Below are 18,323 nucleotides of genomic sequence, written 5' to 3'. Positions count from 1 at the left end.
GGCGAAATGGGCACAGGCACCCATCCGTTCCGCTGGCTTCCGGCGGCTGGAGGAGAGAGTTGGAGAGAGTTTTTTTGAGTTCTTCTCCTGGGGAAAGCTCAGAAAAGGGAGAAACAGCTCAGAGAGAGCACGCGGGCCACCAGCGACTCTCCTCACCTTAACCCTGACCCCGCTGTCCCTGTCAACGCCACCCCACCAGAGAAGGGCAGAATGCGCGCGGCGACAGCCGGGTCCGAAGCGCAGCGCAGGCCCCGGCTCGTGCCTTCCCTGATGGGGCCCCGGGCCGCGCGTGGGGAAGAGGCTGCTGCCAGGCCCAGGGCCACCGGCCAAGGGGAAAACGTCCGACCAGGCCCCGCCGAAGAAGGGGAGTGCCGGCCCCGCAGGCCCGAGACTGTAGGAACCAGGGCCACTCTCCTCGACCGTCGACGTTCTTGCGACAAGCGGGGGAAGAGACGCCTTCTCTGGCCCGCACTCCTCCGCCAAGGGCGCCGGTGAAAAGCACAGATCCGAAAGCCGAGGCCAAGGCCTCAGGAAGCAAAGGAGACGAGACGTATTTGAAGCAAGAAGGGCAGTAGGGACCAGGCGGCGGAGCCTAGGCCGCCTTCCGACTGGGCTCCGAGGCCCCAGGCAGCTGCCCTGGACCCAAAGCGCGTTGTCCGAGAACACGAGGGCCTTCACACCTCCGGCCCCGCGGGGTACAGCGAGGGGCCAGGACCTACTCACCTCGCCGTGCCCGGGCCGCTCCAACCCGGCAGTCGTGCGTCCGAGGTCACCTACGTGCCTCGCCCAGAATTTGGCTCCGCTCCACCACTCAAAGCGCGAGACCCGGGCTTCGGCCGGGGAGCTGGCTCTGGGGACACAAGGCGATGTCAGGTTATTGTCCCGCGAAGCTCAGGCTCCCGCCTCCTCGACTGGTCCTTCGAGGACAGTCTCGCAACTTCTGTTCTCAAGGTCTCCGCGGGCCGGGCCACCAGGCCCCGCGCCTGGAGCTGAGCTGTAATGGGGAACCAGCGCTCGATTCTCTGCGAACTGGTGGAGAAGAGGCCCGGCCAGGGCAGGCAGGAGAGAGCAGCGGCGCCCAGACTCGCCGCGCCTCGGCAGGGCAGAGCGGCAAGAACTGCCACTGGAGTCTGCGGGCGGCGGCAGGAGCTCCCCCAGGTTTCTGCAGCCCGAGTCGCGCGACATGGAAGTCTTTGGATTCCCAGGACCTGGAGTTCTGCCTGCAGACTTGACCAAAGGCCTCCAGGCGGGGGAGGCGGTAGGAGTGAAGCCCCCTTCAGCCGCAGCCGCTGCCGGAGTCGCGGCGGCGGAGCAGAGGAAGGGCGACTGTGCGTGGGTTCAGTGCCAGGTGCCCGACTGGCCCTCAAGGTGCGGGGGAGAGAGGCGTTAACGAGGGTCACCGCACAGCAAACAGACTTCGCCCATAAACGTCAATGCCAATGCCTCTTCCTGGAATTTTCTTTCCACTTCAGCTCGGGGTCACCACCAAGCTGTCCTTGCCTGGAGAACTGGTTCAAGACCCGCAGCGCCCTGTCCCGGCGGCGCCAGTCTCCTTGCCGGCAGGTCGTGGGGCTTTGAGCGCTAACTGCCAGCCAACTCTCTTTGCCTCCGAATATTTAGGAAGCTTCGTTCTCAGCCAAGAGGTCAAGACGAGCAGGCAGCTGGGGCCCGAACAATTTGTGTGTTCAGATTTAAAACGTCAGGGGGAAAAAATCGCCCTAGTTTTTTTTTTTTTTCCATTTTACTTGGCAAAAGGCTGTAAGGTTTCGTCCTAAAAACACTATTTATAAGCCGTTGTTCATTACTTTTGGCTATCATTAAGAAAACTGCAGAGGAGAAACGAAAAGTGGCTTTTGATTCAGTTAAACTGCAAGGCGGAGAAGATAAATTGGAGGTCCCTTAACAGCTGGTCCTCGAAGATTTCCTCAAGGAAAAAAAAAATGTGGTTAGTTCCCCCCAATGATCTCTCTAAAATGATTGCCAAGAAAACTCACAGCAGTATCCAGCTTTCTCGCCTCTTCCTGCTTGTCCCTAGTTTAGCCAGACTGAGCCGGTGATGGCGGAGGAAGGCATATTGTGCAATTTCTTATTAAACACATCTGGAATATGCGCACTCTGAATCGAGTGCCAGGGATTTTACAAAGAGTTTATGACTGCGACAGAAAATTGTCCTTTTAACGAGTTTACAAGCAGTAATCACAGGGGTTTTTACAGAACTGGCCCACTCTGCTCCTCGCCAGATCTGCAGACATTTCTTTCCAAGATTCACCAACCAAGGGAGCAGGAAGTGGGCCCGGGTGCCCAGGGAGACAGATCTTCCACGAGTCTAAAATTATACCAAGCAGAGCTGGAAGAGTGGGGGGTAGTCATCGGAGTAGGAAGAGAGGGCATGTAAGAAATTAAAGTAATTGGCCCTTCCTTATTTTCCAGGGAGATTTCCGCGGTGTCCTTTGAAGCCTGTCAGGGTCATTGAAAGCTATCTTTGTGCAGGGTGTTTGTTTTGGGGAGTGAATGTGAAGAATGTGTGGAGATCCCCTGTGAGAGCCCCTCCTGCAGAGGGTGGCATTTCTCCGTGGCCCAAGACATGGAGAATAAACACCCTAGTGACTTAAATAAACACCAACTTAATGATCCAAAACACTAACAAGGGAGATTGGGACCCTGAGCTCCCAATCCAAATGATGGTCTCCCAGCGGCTGTGTGCACATCTGTCCATCACTGAGGGGGAAAAATGACTTTATAAGTAAAAGTGACTACAGTTAAGTACAGTGATCCTTTCTCCTTTGAACTCAGTCAAAGCTATTTGACATTTTTAAAAACCTCATAATAAGATAGGCCTAAATTCCGCTCCCCACCCCATACACACACCTCACTCTCCTAGATCAGGACAGAAAAGATAGGAAAGAGTAAGAAAGAAATGAATACATTAATAGTGATACGGATGGGGGAAAGTCAAAATTATGAAACTGTCATGTCAGAAAATAAATAGACTCTCTCTGGGGAGCAATACTTTTACAAAGCACAAGCAAGCCAATCCTGTTATCCTGAGTAGAATTTTAATAAATAATGCCATTTGTTTCACTAAATTTAAAAGCTAAATACAAAGATACATCATTTTTGCCCCAGGCAAAAATAATATGGAGCCTACATGATTACTGGGATTTTTCTGGACACTATCCGGCAGCAGTGGAAAGAGCTCCTGTCCTACTGGTCTGCTTTCTATTTATACAGATTAATTCACAATGTTGTTATCCTTGTTCAAGTGCCCCCCTTTTCTTCCCAAGCAGATAAATTATTTTACTTTCACAGTCTTGTTATAAACTCGTTAATACAAAAGAGTTGAGTTCACATATGAACGCGGTGGAGAAGAGCTAGTGGTAAACAAAACTGCATATCTAAATAATAAAAAAAATAAATACCCCAAAGCTAGCTTCACTCTTTTTCTGTCACATAATCAATTCAGTCACCATTCTTGGTTCAGGTGGTGGCCTTCAAAGTACCCTGCAATTCACAACAACCATTAAGTAAGAAAGCTTTAAAAAAGGGGGGGGGCCAATGACAGCAATGCACAACTCACCTTTCAGAAACAGAATCGTACTCCTGGTGTTCTACTAAGTTTTAATTTAGACTGATTTAGGTACAATAGAAAAGAAACCTGAAAACACATGCTGTTTTAGTAACAAATACCAGGTTGCCAGATTTGTCATATATTTTTGCAGGCTAGAAACTAGGAACAAGGGAAATCCTTAACAGGAGTAGGCTACAGATATGAAAGCTTCAAGGGCATGAGAAGTTATGGCATTCAGGAAAGTGTTGTGTTTTTTGTTTTTTGTTTTTTTCACATTGGTACATTTCTAAAGTTTGCCATAAAAAAAAAAAACCAAGAAAACAAACAACAACCAAAAACCCCCACTAAATTTGACAAAAATAGTTGTATTACTAATGGTCACTGCTATTTCTAACTGCCTTACACAGAGAGCATTAAGACATTTAGGCACTTGTTTTTTTTTTTTTCCCCTAATACTGTTCTTTCATTTTAATCTACATAAAAGTGTTTAACACTAAATAATGAAAAATGTAAACTTAATTTTTCCCCATCAAAAAGTTGTAAAATCATATTTTTTCTATTCACCTTAAGAATGCAACCAGTTCCTCCCGGCTGGAGGATCTTATTTTCACTATATTGACTTCTCTCTCTCTTTCTTCATTTCCTTTTCCTCTTTCCAAAAAGACTTTTCCATAAATAAATTAAAAAGAAATATTTAAAATTCAGTTGATTTGTAATTCCCATTCACTGAAAAAAAGAAAGAAAGAAAGAAAAGCTACTGAAGCTGGCACATGGATTGCCCAGAACCGAGACTGGGTGACTGGGTGCTTTTGTTTGTTTGGGTTTTTTTGGTTTTTGGTTTTTGTTTTCCTGATCTCTGCACTGAGATGGGAAATGCAAGAGTCGGAGAGAAGAAGGCGACTAAGCTTGAGATTGCTGTTGGTTTTGAGTTTTAAAAAGATATTTGTGAAAGTCCACCATTCCTTTATGCGCAGAGAACCCCAGAAACAAGCTGCAAAAATGTTCCTGATTTCTATTTACAGGTGTCCCTAGTCACTGCTTCCAGGCCCAGTCCCTCCCCACTTAAGACCCCAAGTCCACCAGACTGGAGGTGAGGGGGCCCAGCAGGGAGTCCTGGAGCTGATGCTGGTGGGCTTGCAGGCTGTGGCTGGGCTGCGAGGCCGTTAAGCCAGGGAGAGAATAGTTTGAGCTCCTGGCGTGGCCCATATTGCCCTGCAGCAGAAGTACCGAGTTCTGGTCTGGACTTTGGGGAGGTGAGAATTCTTCTTCTGAGCTGGACATGAGCGGCTTGCCCCCTTCCAGAGGAGAGAGTTGATTCTGCTTGTTGGAGGAGGAGTTATTGTTTTCGGTGTTCTCCCTAAGAAATAGAGGACAACACCATATGGTTAAAAAAAAAAAAAAGTAGGTTACAAAAAGTGTGAGTGGAGAGAGGGGAGCTGGAAGGAGGAAAGGGCCATTGTGCAATCAGTCATATACCCAAATGGAGGAGCTGTGCCCTCCCACCCATCCCAAGGGTCCTGGGGGAAGTGAGGAAGCAGAGAAATGGAGAACTACAGACAGAGCAAGTGGGGAGCCAGGTCCTTTCCTCTTCCATATTTTAGAAAGCCAGATCAGTAGGACTTACTTGAAACACAAAAATTATTTTCAAAATTTTGTTCAAGCAGTTATTTTTTTAATACCTCTCCACTAGCACCACATTTAGAAGTAATTAAGTTTGAAAGTCTTCCAACAAAGGGTTGTTGGTGATAAAATGATCAGAGGACAAACAGAGCCCCACGCGCAGATGTCTAGAGTGAATCAAGTCAATTGTCCTGTTCCCATCTGAGGAAACAATTAAACGTCGAGTTTCCCTGCCCCTGCCCGGAGGCTGTGGTTTCAGAGGCACAAGACAGGTCATGGGAAGTGGTGTCCGGAGCTGCCCGGTGACCTGAGTAAACACAGGGAGCGCAGCCAGTCTCTCCGATTTCATCAGGGAGTGGGCCCTCAGGCCTGGCTTATAGGACGGCCTTTTTGTAACTAAAGTCTAACTGGAACCGTATTGTCCCTGTCCCCGTGTTAGTCGCTCAGTCCTGAGTCCGTCACAGGCCCCTCTCAAACCCCTGTCGGACATCCACAACAGCGCACCGTTTCCCAGCAGAGGAAACTTCGAAAGCCCGCACAGCCCGAGCCGGTGCTGCGTGCCCGGGCGTCGGTCCGGATGCTCGGTGCTGGTAAACCGGGGGATGTCGAAGCCCTGGCCGCTTCCGCCTTCAGAGCGCTGGCCCGTTCTCCTCGGCCCCAGCGCCTGCCAGTCTCCCCCTTTCTCTCCGAGCCCTGCCCTCGCAGTCTCTCGCCCACTGCCGCTGAGAGGATCCAGGCTCCGTGCTGTTCCACCCAGAGGGGACCGCAGAGGCGACATCTGCGGCCCCCTGACTCGGAAGCGAACAAAGGAAACCCAGCCCTCCCGGGCGCTCAGGTTTCCCCCAAAACTCCTCGGCTTCCCGGAGCGCCCTCGCCGTCGCCGTCGCCTACCCGCGCTCTTCCGAATCTCGTTCGGAAACTCTACAGCAAATGGATGGAGCCGGGCCAGGTGGACGCGGGTGTTCGCGCGAGGAGGGCGGAGGCGGAGACGGGTTAAAATAAGCTTGCCTTCTGCGTGCCAGAGAAAAGTCTGCGACTGGAGACCCATTCCCCATCCCGGGCGGCGGCGCGGACCGCCAGACCGACCCGCCGCGGCCCCGGGACACGCTCGAGGCAGCAGGAAGAGGAGCAATTCTTTCTGGGCGTGGGGCACCACCAGATAAGGCAGCGCCAACTCTTCCAAAACCCGATTTTCTGTGAATTTCTTTTGAAAACTCCTCCCTGTACACAACTAGCGCGGAATGAAGCGGCGACCTCTCGCCCAAAAGCCTACCAGGAGAGAGCGAGAAAGGAACGCGGCGGGAGTGGGGGCAGAGCAGACGTCTCAGACCAGCTCCACCCCTCTGGGGACCAAGAGGACAGAGGTTCGCTACCCTCAGCCCCCACCGAACCCCTTTCCTCGAGACACCAATCAACACTTCCCTTGTAGTGGATCTTGAAACTCACTCCGCACCCCCACCCCCACTCGTCACCCCAGCCAACCAGGGAGGCATGAAAAACAAACCTAGCGCCAGTATTTCCTATGACACTCACACCCCAAGAAACCCACGCGCGGGCGCTCAAATCAAATGACTCCCCATCCCTAGCAAGCGATCGCAGAGTTCATGAACTTTGCTGCAGTACCGCGGAAGCCTGGGCGCCGCCCCTAGGACGGGCTCCAGCCGGCCGGGAGGACGCGGTGGCGGGTGCCAGCGGGGGCGAGAAGGGGCGGAGGGGAAAGGAAGGCTTCCCGGGGTCGCCCGCGCAGCGGGAAGCACGCCGCGTACCTTTCCTTGGCCTCGGCGGCCCGGTCTCTTTGCCTCCGGTTCTTAAACCAGTTGCTGACCTGGGTGGTGGTGAGCCCAGTGGCCTCGGCCAGCTCCCGCTTCTCACGAGGCGAGGGGTACGGGTTGTGCGCGTACCACTCCCGCAGCACACCCCGGGACTTCTCTTTGAAGCAGTAGCTGGTCTCCTCGCCATCCCAGATGGTGCGCGGCAGCGGGAATTTTCGGCGCACCCGATATTTGCCCACCGCGCCCAGCGGCCGGCCGCGCAGCTTCTCGGCCTCTACGTAGTGCGCCTTCAGCCACAGTTGCTGCAGCTTGGGATGGTTGTGTGGCGAGAACTGGTGGCTCTCCAGGATCTTGTAGAGCTCGCGGAAGTTCCCGCGGTGGAAGGCAACCACGGCCTTGGCCTTGAGTACGCTTTCGTTCTTGTGCAGGTGGTCGCAGGCGGGGAGCGACCACAGGAACCTGCCCAGACGCTCCAGGTTCCCGCCTTGCTGCAGAACTTCGCACACGCACGCCACTTGCTCCTGCGTGAAGCCGAACGACGGCAGCATCGACATGGCTGGGGCCTGCCGAGGTGCACTGCCCGGGCGCACGCGGCAGGGAGCAGCGCCGAAAAGTCAGGGGGCGGCAGCTTCAGAGAGGGGGGCGCAGCTGCTCCTAACCCCCTTCCTAGGATTTCCGCAGGCGAAAAAGCTGGTCGAAATTTAGGGCTGGGCGGCCGAGGAAGAAGGAGGAGGGGGGCGCGCTGTACACTCAGCGGCCGGCTCTCTCGCAGCCTTTTGGGCCTCTCTGGCTCCGGCCTCCCGCCGGGTTGATGCTGCTCGTTGCCGGGGAACTTGGTTTCTGTTCTCCCCGCAGCTGCCTTAAAGCGCGCAGCGTCCCCGGCGCGCTGATTGGCTGCGGGCGGCGCCTATCCGGGGCTGGCCAGCCCGCGCGCCGCTGGGCCAGGCAGCGAGGCCGCGCCGCCCCGCGCGGGGAGGGCGCGGCAGTGGAGCCCGGGATAGGGAGTAGTGGGAGGAGAAGGACCCTGAGAGGTGGGAAGCAGGGTGAGAGGGGGGGAGGAGAGAGCCGGGCTGCCCAGGGGCGGGGGATGAGTGGGTGTGCGCGTCAGGACCCTGCAACGTGAGCCCCCTCTCCAGTGTCACCTAAGGGCAGCCTTGCACATCTCTGCACAAATCAATGATTCCAGACCGTATAATTCCTCTCCTCTCCCTCCGTACCCCTGTCCCTGTCCCTTGCAGACTTGCCCTTTCCCGGTGAGCTCATATTTAATTACCTTAATGTTGGAATGAATAAATAATGGATTGATGAATAGCTTAGGGAACGCGATAAATAATACAAGATCAGAGCTGGGCTCCGGGCTGCAGCCTCTGGAAGAGTGGCTTCTCCCCGGCTGACTTCAGCTCTAGGAGCCTAATTCCTCCACCATTCTTCCTCGTTCCCACCGCCCTCCAAAGGGCACAAGTATTCCCAATGGATAGCTCTTCCCTCATTTTCAAGAGGCCGCGGCTATCTGGGACTATGTGAAGAGCTGTTTAGTGCATTGTTGCTGAGCAAATAAAGATTCTGAGGGCTCATTTGTGATTTGGTATCTTAATGGTCTGTGGTTTAAGCAGGCAACCTTTTGGACTCAGTTTCCCCACTGGCGGTTTGCGTTTTCCAAAGCCACCTCTGCTACAAGGAATGCCGAGAAGCTTTACTTGCTATTAGCAAAAATGCTTTGGGACCCTCCTACGAAAGGCGCTGGAAGGGGTGTAAATTAAATAAAACTGTGTCCGGCTCCAATAGCCATCTGATTGTAACCTAATCCTTGCCCTGCTCTGAGAGGGACACTGCCCTCAAAGCCAGGATGACAGAGGCTCCAGGAAGATTAAATAAAGAGGGGTGTGTGTGTGTGTGTGTGTGTGTGTGTGTGTGTGTAGGTTGCAATGCTGGCCTATTTTACTGCCAGGGAAGGAGATATGTCCTGCAATTTCAGTCCCATCATCTGTTATTTTGTGTATATGTGGAGAATGTTTAGTAAAACTGTACAAACAAATGAAGCTGTAATTATCTTAAGCCTCATTTGCACACCTTGTTCCAAAGCAATTATTAAAAAGATTTTGAAAACAATTAGCATCTCTAAACAAAGATAATCTATTGTCAGTAGCTGAGACTGGCAGCAGATAAGAACAATGCGGGAAGATAAGGGGAGCAGAATGGTAGAAGTAGAGTGACTTTATAACTATACTTATCTCTGATTAGATAAGTTCAAAACAGAATCTTAAGTACACTTCAAAAATGCTTTTGATTTAAATGCATCCTCTTAGTGAATGCAAAGAAAAAACTGTAGGCTCTTTAAACTTGCTTGTCTTCTTCAAATGTTTTGATTACATGAGCCAGAGCCCAGCTCCACAGAACCATTTATATATTAAGACATAAGTGGGAGAAGGAGCACTGCATAGGTTTCCCCTTGTATTATTTATATGGTTTCAAAATAATGTGCCCAGTTCAGTGCACCCTGAAGCATTTTAAACTCATGAAGGGCTTCACCTACTTGGCTGTTTCTCCAGAGATTCCAAGTAGAGAGAAGCTGCCTCTCCCCTGAACTTCCACACAATGTATTTTTTTGCATCCTTAAAATTCTGCAGTATCCTATGCAATTAGACCTTGGAAATAGATGCTGATATTTCATTACCTTTAGAGTTATTTTTTTAAATGCATTTGATGGGTGCATAGTATTTCTTTTCTTTCTTCTTTTTCTCTTCTTTTCTATTTCTTTCTTCTCTCTCTCCCTCTCTCCCTCTTTGGTGCATATTATTTCAAAAGAGCCCCTACCATATGGTGTGCCCAATGACTTTACCTTCTAAACTGGAAGCCTGGCATGGCTGAGCCCAAGTCCATGTGTCTGGTAATTTTCCCTCGCTGTCTTATTTTAGTGCTCATGATGTTTCAGATGAAGTCTTAAGGAGCTGCAGTGTACTGCCAGAAGGAACGTCTCTGCTTGGAATAGTCCTTATTGACATGGCAGCTGTGTGAAGACCAGAGCAGAGGCTTAAATTCTGCACTAAAAATCAGTTAATCCGTGCTGGCTTCGGCAGCACATATACTAAAATGAGTTCATACCCTCAAGACTGGAGCAAGTGCGCAGAATTAAAATGTGTGTGTAGGAGGTGGAGGGTCTGTACGTACAGCCATGTCTCTTAAAAGACAAACGGCAAGTTGTGTATGGGGTGTACTTTATAATTAACAATTTTGTATGAGGAAATGAGGCATAACTTGGACAAATAAGGGCAGGTATAAATTTACAGAGGATGACGAGGAGCAGAAAGATGGCAATTAGACACCAATATGACCACCTTTTTTCTGCTTCCTCCAGACCTCTCTGCCCACTTTTCGTCTTTCTTCAAACGGAACAAGGACTCGAGGACGTTGGCGACAACTGGGGAGATGACCACGTGGGTGCCGCGAGTGCGGGCACCAGGTCGATGAGATGTGGTGCTAGTCCTCAGAGGCCATACCGGGGCCGCCAGCCCTTCTCCTGGCGTTTAATCCAATAGATCACGGAACTAGAAAGGAGAAGTGCTATCCGCTTTGTACCAATGAGCCTACCTACTATTTCGATCCCTTGGTTAGGGAAACCAATTGTTATAAATGTTAATTGTTGGCTCGGATATATAAGGTTTCCCAAAATGGAGCCTTTCAGCGAAAACCACTAAAAGAGGTAAAATGACATGAATTTACAAACCACATAAACCAAATGATCCATTTTAAATCGCACACAGAAAGGTTTGAGTTGTTCTAGTAACTTAAAACCTTTGCTGTCAATGCAAATCACACGAAAAACAGAGATGCGTCGGAGATTTAAAGGGAACTAACAAGTATAAGTTGCTGCCCTCACTCCTTCCCGGCGGCTCCCGAGGGTAACGCGGCCGGTGACCGGCGCCCGACGCCAGGTTTCGGCTCTTCTTTGCCTCCTCTGTGCAGGTAACCGCCGGGTGCGCACAACTGGTTTATGGAGAAGGCCAGTGCCCTAGTTGCTGGTGGGGTTTCTCGGCTTGATCGTTACAAGGCCTTGGTTTAAAAACCTCTTTGTGGAGCCCACTTACTTCCTTTCTGGCTTGTAGAGAGATGCTTTGGGGCTCCCGGCCAGCTTTCCTGGCATTCCTTCGCCATCGAGAACTGCAGCGGGAATCCTACTCTACCTACAGATATTTGGAAGGGAAGAGCATCGCGAGGGGTTTCTTCAACAAATTAGCGTCATCGCTCTAGGGCACTGCGGAGATTCCCCAAATCCTGGCTGCAGTGACCACATTCATCCTTTTCCTCTGCTTGGTTGGAAACTCCGGGTGCCCTCGACCCTTGGGATCCCGGGCTCCGACGGCCAGCGCGGCGCCGGAGCAGCCGCCCACCTGCCTCCTGGGGGACCGTGCTCCCCGCGAGGTCTGAATAGGCCCAGGACTCAGGCAGGGAGATTTGCGGACCCCGGGAAGAGAAACTCAAAACCAGTCCATTAGTAAATGAGTTTTGTGTTGTCAAGGTTCTTTCCCATCCACTTGCTGTTCTGAAAAATAGATCACGTTTCGTTATCTTTAGTGGGAATCTGCAACGTGACACCGGATCCGTGCGGCCCCCACCTCTCCCCCTCCCTCCCTTCCAACCTCGTTCAGCAAGGCCAAGGGGAGCCGGCCGGACTCCTCGGCTTATTTCTGAACAATGAAGATTTGTCTGTTCCCCTAATATATTTATGTATGTATGGAAGGAGGGAGTTTTCTCCTGGAAGCGGGAAGCTGAGAGCAGAGCCTCCCGCTTCCTTGGTGAGAAAATCCAGCGCCAGCCCAAGACTCCGGGAGACCGCCCCCCACCCCCCGCCCACACCTGGACAAACAGAGCCGGCTGCTGCTGAAAACCCTGCAGCCCCGCGCGACTCCTGCAAGTACAGGCTCCACATTGTCCCAGGGGCGGGGAAGGGAAAGGAAGACCAGCACTGACAGACAACGCTACGAGGGAACTCAAAGTGGACGACAGGGCTGGGATGTGTGGTTGGAGAGCTCCTGCTCCCCTGCGTGTGTCCTTCCACGTCTGATCTCTATGTGTCCCTCTGACTTCTCTCTTTTCATTCAGAATGCGGAAACTCGTTTATTTTGTGTGCGAACCTCCTCGTTTCTCATTTCTCGTTCATTCTCTCTTATCTCTCTCACCCTCTCTCCCTCTTTCCCTCACAGCCTCAGTCTCATTGTTCGTTTCTTTCGGTCCCTGTCTCTTTCTCTGTCCCTGTCCCTCCTCCCCCTCCTGCCCCCCGCCCCACGCACACACCCCTCTCCGGATCTCTGCATTTCTCTCGCTCCCGGTCCCCTCCCTTCCTCAAGGCTCTGGGCGCCTGCGCCTGCTTCTTTCTGCGGCGGACCTGAGGTTTCACAGACAGAGGGTGCTGGTGCGGGACAAGTAAACTCTGAAGTGCGGGCAGTGGCGTCGCGCTCATCCCGGAGACCAGCTGAGCGGTGGCGTCGTCAAAACGTGGGGAAGCTGGTGGGTAGGGCGGAAGAAGGTGGGCTGGCCACTGGAGGAAAAGGGCCCTCTTTAGCTGCATTCTGAGAAGGCTGTGGCTCGGGGATTAGCCAATGACGGTATCTGAGAAGATGCCACTCAACATCAGCTGGCAAGCACCTTTCTAGAAAATGAAGGGGAGTATTACCAGAATCCATTCTTAAGAATTTAAGACACTGTTGTCACCTCTATTAATATCGCCTTAGTGCAAGTTTACAAAGAATACTCAAGAGTCCTTATCCTCCATTGAATTTCCAATCAACTTTGTTCTCAACTAATGTACATCCTGAATACCGCATCTGTCTAAGCTAAGAAGAATTTCCTTTGGGGAGGTGAAAGCCTGCAGCTCCTCCTGTTCAGAGGAAAGTGCTAGTGACGGTAATGCAGGGTGACACTAAATAAACAGTTAGGGTGGACTGGAAAGATGGAGTTAATTATCCAGTGAGCTGCATTTCAGCCCAGACCATCAGGGGCTGATTTGTTTTGGCTCATAGTCCGAGGAAGGAGACAAACCACTCTCTTCTCTACATCTCTTAGGGATCCTGATCACTGGTGTCCCAAACAAAACAAAAAACAAAAGCCACTACTTAGGTATCACTATTTCAATTAAAATCTGGGTTTTTACACCTCTGCAGACTCTGCAGAAAATATCCACTTGGTTACTCCCTAGCCCTGGAGAGAAGACCCAAAGTGACCCGAAATTGCACTCCTCAAATCTGGGCTTTTTTTTTTTTTTTTTAAAGAGGCCCGCTGGTAAGGAAAGCGAACATCCAGCATCCCCACCCCATCTCTTCACTTAGAGTCTCCCAATTTTATGTAACTACATGTTTATAAAAACTAAGATGTTGGCCTGGTTTTCACGATGGTTTTACTCCTCCCCCGCCCCCAAAAAAATCAGGCTTCGTGAAATTTAAGATGCAATTAGATTTATTGTTTGCGTGATTCACTGACTATCCGGTTTCTTCAGGTAAGCCTGCACTTATATATAAATCCTAGTAACTTAAAACTTCTCCCTCCCCACTTTACTCTTCCCTCCCTCCGCTCAGCCCCCTCCTCCCCGGCACATTCTGATATTAATAATCCCCGGCTGCCCCTCTTTCCGGGTCATTACGGTACTGCTGGTCTCTAATCAATCCTAATGCGATGGCAATTGGAGTCCCTGATGACTGCGGCTCGGGTTTCTTGTAATGGCTCTACCACATTTTCCTGGACCTCCTCCTTTAACCTGAGATGCCAGGGGGACGAGTCCCTTCTCGGCTGCTGATTACTTCAAGATGTGGGGGCTGGTTTGAGCCGAACGAGAGAGAGACACCCGCACAGCGTGGCTACTACCACTGTGGGCTGGGCGGCTGGGGTGAGCAAAGGCGGCTGCACACCCGGCGCCGGCACCCGAACGCCTTTTGCTACTCTTTTTTCTTTTCTCCCCATTTTCCAGGCCCGAACTCACCCTCGCGGACAGAGACGAAGATTCTTAAAAGCTTTTTCCCCCCTTTTTTTCTTTTTTTTCCCTTCTCCCGGTACGGAGATGCTTCGTGGTCTCTGGGCCTCTACAGTTCTCGCAGGTTCCCAAAATGCAGCGTCCGCCTGGGCTCCGAGGCCAGGCCTGACCCTTGCTCGGAGTGAAAGCCTCTCCCCATTTCTTGAGAGCCAGCTCTCTTTGCTTGTAGTTATTTTCTCCCAGTGCAATTCCCTTCTCCCCAATTTTAGTGTACTTGTCCCGAAGAGGAAAAGGAGTCTTACCCATCTTTCTCGCTGACCCTCGACGTCTCTTGCCTTCGTTACTCCAGTTGTGCCTGAAGCTTTCAACCGGTTGCTGATCTAAAGCCAAGGTTTCTCTCCCAACCTCTGAGGATCCATCGCTCAGAATCTTTAACCTCTAGGGACAAAGGCCCGACATTTCTTTCTGGCTGATGCCATTGGGAGAGACAACCAAGAGTTGGAACTTGCGCCGGACTTCCTTCTTCCCCCCACGAAATCTCGCTAGCTTCCCCTGCCCTGGTCCAGGCCCCGCAGCGAGATGGTCAGCACCGTCTCGGCATTTGTATTCTTCCATTTCTCAGCCTAAAGCCATTTAGCGTAACCCGAGCCCAGGATAATTGCCACGTTTCTGCCGCGATACTTCTAAAACCAAGATAATGCTTCTGAATTGCGGAAGAAAGTGCTGTGGACAAATTGGGCGCTGAGCTGCCGAGATGGATCGCTTTGTTAGGGCGGCCGGTGGTTTGCGACTCAATTAGTGCATTTCTGAGCGCAGCTTGCGCTCTGGAGCCGGGTCAGCTCGAAGGGAGCTACCCCGGTGGCTCCCGGGCGCAAGAAGTTTGCGGGGGTGTGGGGAGTAAAAGTACTTCAGTCCTTTACCTGCGTCGGTGAGAATCCACGCCATAGGAAATGGTTTTGCAGTTCCACACGAACACATTGTTTGGGTTCTAAAAGATCCAGATTTTTGTGGACAGAAGCTTGACTGCCTCTGCTCCCGAATGGGCCGAGTGGCATTTGTCTGAAGCACTAGGCCTCTAAGCTGTGCGGAAAGAAATACTGGGTGGAGGGAGCTGGAAAGATGCCCACTCACTCAGGCCGCTCCGCGCGTTTCGCCCTCCATCCCCCCACCCCTCGCTTGGGTTTGGATTTTGCAACAACTTTTCTAAACACCGGGGCTGTGCCCTTCTGCAAGCCCGCAGGGTGAGGCTTGCAGAACTCCCAGACCGCGAGGGACGCGTTTAGGACTTGGAACAAGGCTATAAGACGTTTCCTTGCCTCCACTCAAGTTCACTCGCCACCTTCCCATCACCCGGCTTGCAGGCCCAGGTCCACCTTTGGCGGGCCCATCTGGGCGACCGGGATAAGAGGCTCTGCCAGGTGCGCGCGCGCGCGTCCAAGTCGTGGCGCGCGCGCAGTGGAGAACTCACAGCCCCGCCCGCCGCGGGCAGTGCTTAGGCCTGGGAGTCAGGCCTCTCTCCCGTCCTGCCGCCAGTGCCAGGAACCCCTCCCTGGGGCCACGCGAGAGCTCTCGGGCGCCGCGTATGCGCCGGGGACAGCTCCGCCTAGTGCTGCAGCCAGAGGTCGGGTGTTCCTGCCCGGCCAAGCTCAGGCCTCGGACCCCGCCGCTGTCTTGGGTTGCTCCCCGAGGCGATTATTGGGACCGAGAGGCGCAGGGTCGTGAAGTAGGGGGCTGAGGAGGGCAGGGGCAAAAAGCAGGCGCGCGGAGGTCAGCGGAGCAGGGAGGGGATGCAGGCGGACGGCGGGCGCGGCCGCAGGAGAGAGAGGGCGCTGTCTTCCTGGCAAAGGCGGCAGGAACTGAAACAAAAAGAAAGGAGAAGCTGCCGACTGAGTCCCCCGGGTGAGGGGCGCGCGGCGGGGAGGGGCTAGGTTGGCAGGGCGGGCTCTCGACCCACCGCCGGGGAACCGCCTGCCTACCGTGGACCTGCCAGCACCGACTAGCCCGGAGCCGGACTTGCAAGAAAGGGATCTTTCCTCGGTTCCTTTAGCTTTCCCCACAGTCGCCTTCCTTCAGGGCCATCCTTCCCTCAGAGAACTGGAGGTGTTGGGTAGGGTTGGTCAGGCTTCAGTTTCCCCAGAGGCGAGCAGGGATCGGAGCGAATCCGGATCCCCTGACCGCAGCGGGGCCGGCTTTTCGGTTTCCAGAGTTCTCCATAAGGAAACCCGGACGCCAAGCCATCTTCTCTAGAAGCGCCATCGCAAGTGGCCTCACCTGGTCTGGCCGCGCCTTCCCCGGGAACAACGAAGACAAGACCCTTTGGTTCACTGTCACCAGTTAGCCGGGGCGCACACTCAGAGACCAGGGGCTCCCGAAGACGACTACTACCAACCATTCCCCACTCAGACCCACAAATCTTAAAACTGAATTTATATGAATTCAAGAGAAAGTGCTATCCCTCCATTCCAAAAGTACATAGTTCTCTGTCATCTGCGAAGGATAATGTGTTCTTGTCTTTCCGTGCTCGTAACAAAGAAGGCAAAGCAAACCAAAAGGATCCCAAATTCCCTCAACTTCGGTCTTGAGAGGTCCCACTGTTTTAACAGATGTAGTAGTTAAAAGGCCCTCCTGCTTTTTACATAGATGACAAGGATCGAACCTCTCCTTACACGTCCGCCACCAGTCTCAAGCTCCTGTCTCCATGTGAATTTCTCGGGGAGCGGAGACTCTTCCATAGCCCTTCCAGCAGAATTTAGGTGGCCCTGTAGTTCCGCCTTTGGCAAGAGAGCAATTTCCTAGGAGTAACTGGGTGGGCTGGCTGCAGTCCGCCTGCCTCTTCATATTGAGAAACGCTTCTCTTGTGGGAACGTCTGTTTCTATTCATCCGATTTTCTAATTTCTTTGATCAGCTTAAATATTTTCTTGGCAAACGGAAATTGACCATGCCATGAATATGATAACAACCTGCTTGGAAAAAAAGCTATTTTGTTTCCAAGCAGCAGGGGGAAAGGGGGCGGAGGGAAAGAGCTGGCTGGTTAGGAATGCCTGTAACAGATTTCTGCACAGACGTCTTTGCAGCCTGAAACAGCTTTGTGAAGCTGCCTTTTCCCCCAATATAGTTTCTTCCCTTTCTCTCCTCCCCTCAGATAAACACACACCTGGCCTCCTAAAAGTCTTTGATAGTCTTTATAAAAAAAATAGAACTTCAATAGACGCCTCTGGAGAATTTCCCTTTAAAACATAGATGAAAGGCAAGGTTAATACAATGTTCTCTTAATCCCTTTGCCTTCTGAGTCAAAATAAATATTTTCTTCTGCATATGATTGTACATCCTGCCATTTGGTTGTGGCTATAAGCAAATCGACCGGTAATAAAAGTGTTTTGAGGCTGTGTATTAAATGCAGCTCTCTTGAAAGCAAGGGGATGGTGAGGGAGAGAGGGAGGAGTCTTACTTCACAGGCAAGAGTTGGTGGGTTTCTGAAAAAGCTGCAAGAAAAGGACCTTTCACCTCTCATTAGTGATGGCATCAGTGCTCGGGCAGAGTGGAGCTGAGGTCATGTTACATATGGCTCACAGTCTGCTCTGCACTTGAAACGTCAGCTTTGAAATTTTAGAGAGGGGAAAGGTCATCTTTAATAAGCTAAAGTCTGGGGCTCCCATTGCCCTCCTCACAAACTGGGTGGGTGTCCATATGCTTCAAACCTTCTGCACAAGTTTTTTTTTATTATTATTATTAAATTTGTAGTTTTAAGCTGATTTTTGTTTCACATCTTCATTTAAGTCGCAATGTTTTTGGCTATTAATACTCCAAAAGGACTTTCATTTTTATAGCAACCCTGTCATCTTTCCTTTTCTTTTTATGTAATCATAAAACCGTCTGTTCTGAGTGATAGCTTTTAGAACTCAACTTCCCAGGAGAAATGAAGTGTATCTGTCCATCTGCATACATGGATCCAGACATGTGTGCTATAGGGTTACTCTTCCCGGTGGGTAATTTAGACTTCACTCTTATACACTACATAATTTACGGAACCTTCAAAACATTAAAACTTTCGTATTATGTAAAAGCTCTAGTTTCTGAAACTTCCTGGGTACTACCAAAATTTTTCATGCCCGTTACTGAAATTTCACATTTTATTTTTACCATGTGGGGGAAACTCTCAAATCAGAATGTACTGATTTTTCCATAAGGCTTAAAGTTAAGGCTAACTGACATGCTATAATGGTAGATACAATACTGGGAAAAAAAAGTGCTAATATCTTACTTCCTTGTTCAGAAAATATTAGGAACATTTGTGAGTGTTTAATCCTCAGATTTGTTCAAGAAGTGGTCAACCAAACCCAAGCCACTGAACTATACTCAGATCTCTTCGTGTCACTGTCAAGATGGATATAAATATTTTTC

General features: G+C 51.3%; 1 protein-coding gene across 1 annotated transcript; it reads right to left on the bottom strand.

Annotated features, from left to right (window-relative positions):
* Positions 1 to 4,261: 4,261 nt before the first annotated feature.
* On the bottom strand, positions 4,262 to 7,781 carry SIX1 (SIX homeobox 1). Its single transcript, XM_044231118.1, has 2 exons — positions 6,955 to 7,781; positions 4,262 to 4,925 (listed from the first exon to the last, which is right to left on the bottom strand). Exons 1-2 carry the CDS (start codon positions 7,512 to 7,514, stop codon positions 4,631 to 4,633), a joined length of 855 nt encoding a protein of 284 aa, XP_044087053.1. The 5' UTR covers positions 7,515 to 7,781; the 3' UTR covers positions 4,262 to 4,630.
* Positions 7,782 to 18,323: the final 10,542 nt, after the last annotated feature.

Source organism: Neovison vison, chromosome 13 (genome assembly GCF_020171115.1).
Source record: "Neovison vison isolate M4711 chromosome 13, ASM_NN_V1, whole genome shotgun sequence".
Taxonomy (NCBI): Eukaryota; Metazoa; Chordata; class Mammalia; order Carnivora; family Mustelidae; genus Neogale; species Neogale vison.
This window is presented reverse-complemented; position numbering and strand designations above follow the sequence as displayed.

Excerpts from the sequence above, each read along its gene's own strand:
- SIX1 (XM_044231118.1), bottom strand. The coding sequence starts at position 7,514 with ATGTCGATGCTGCCGTCGTTCGGCTTCACGCAGGAGCAAGTGGCGTGC. Across the intron at positions 4,926-6,954 it reads GCCGCCGAGGCCAAGGAAAG|GGAGAACACCGAAAACAATA; the intron begins GTACGCGGCGTG and ends TCTATTTCTTAG.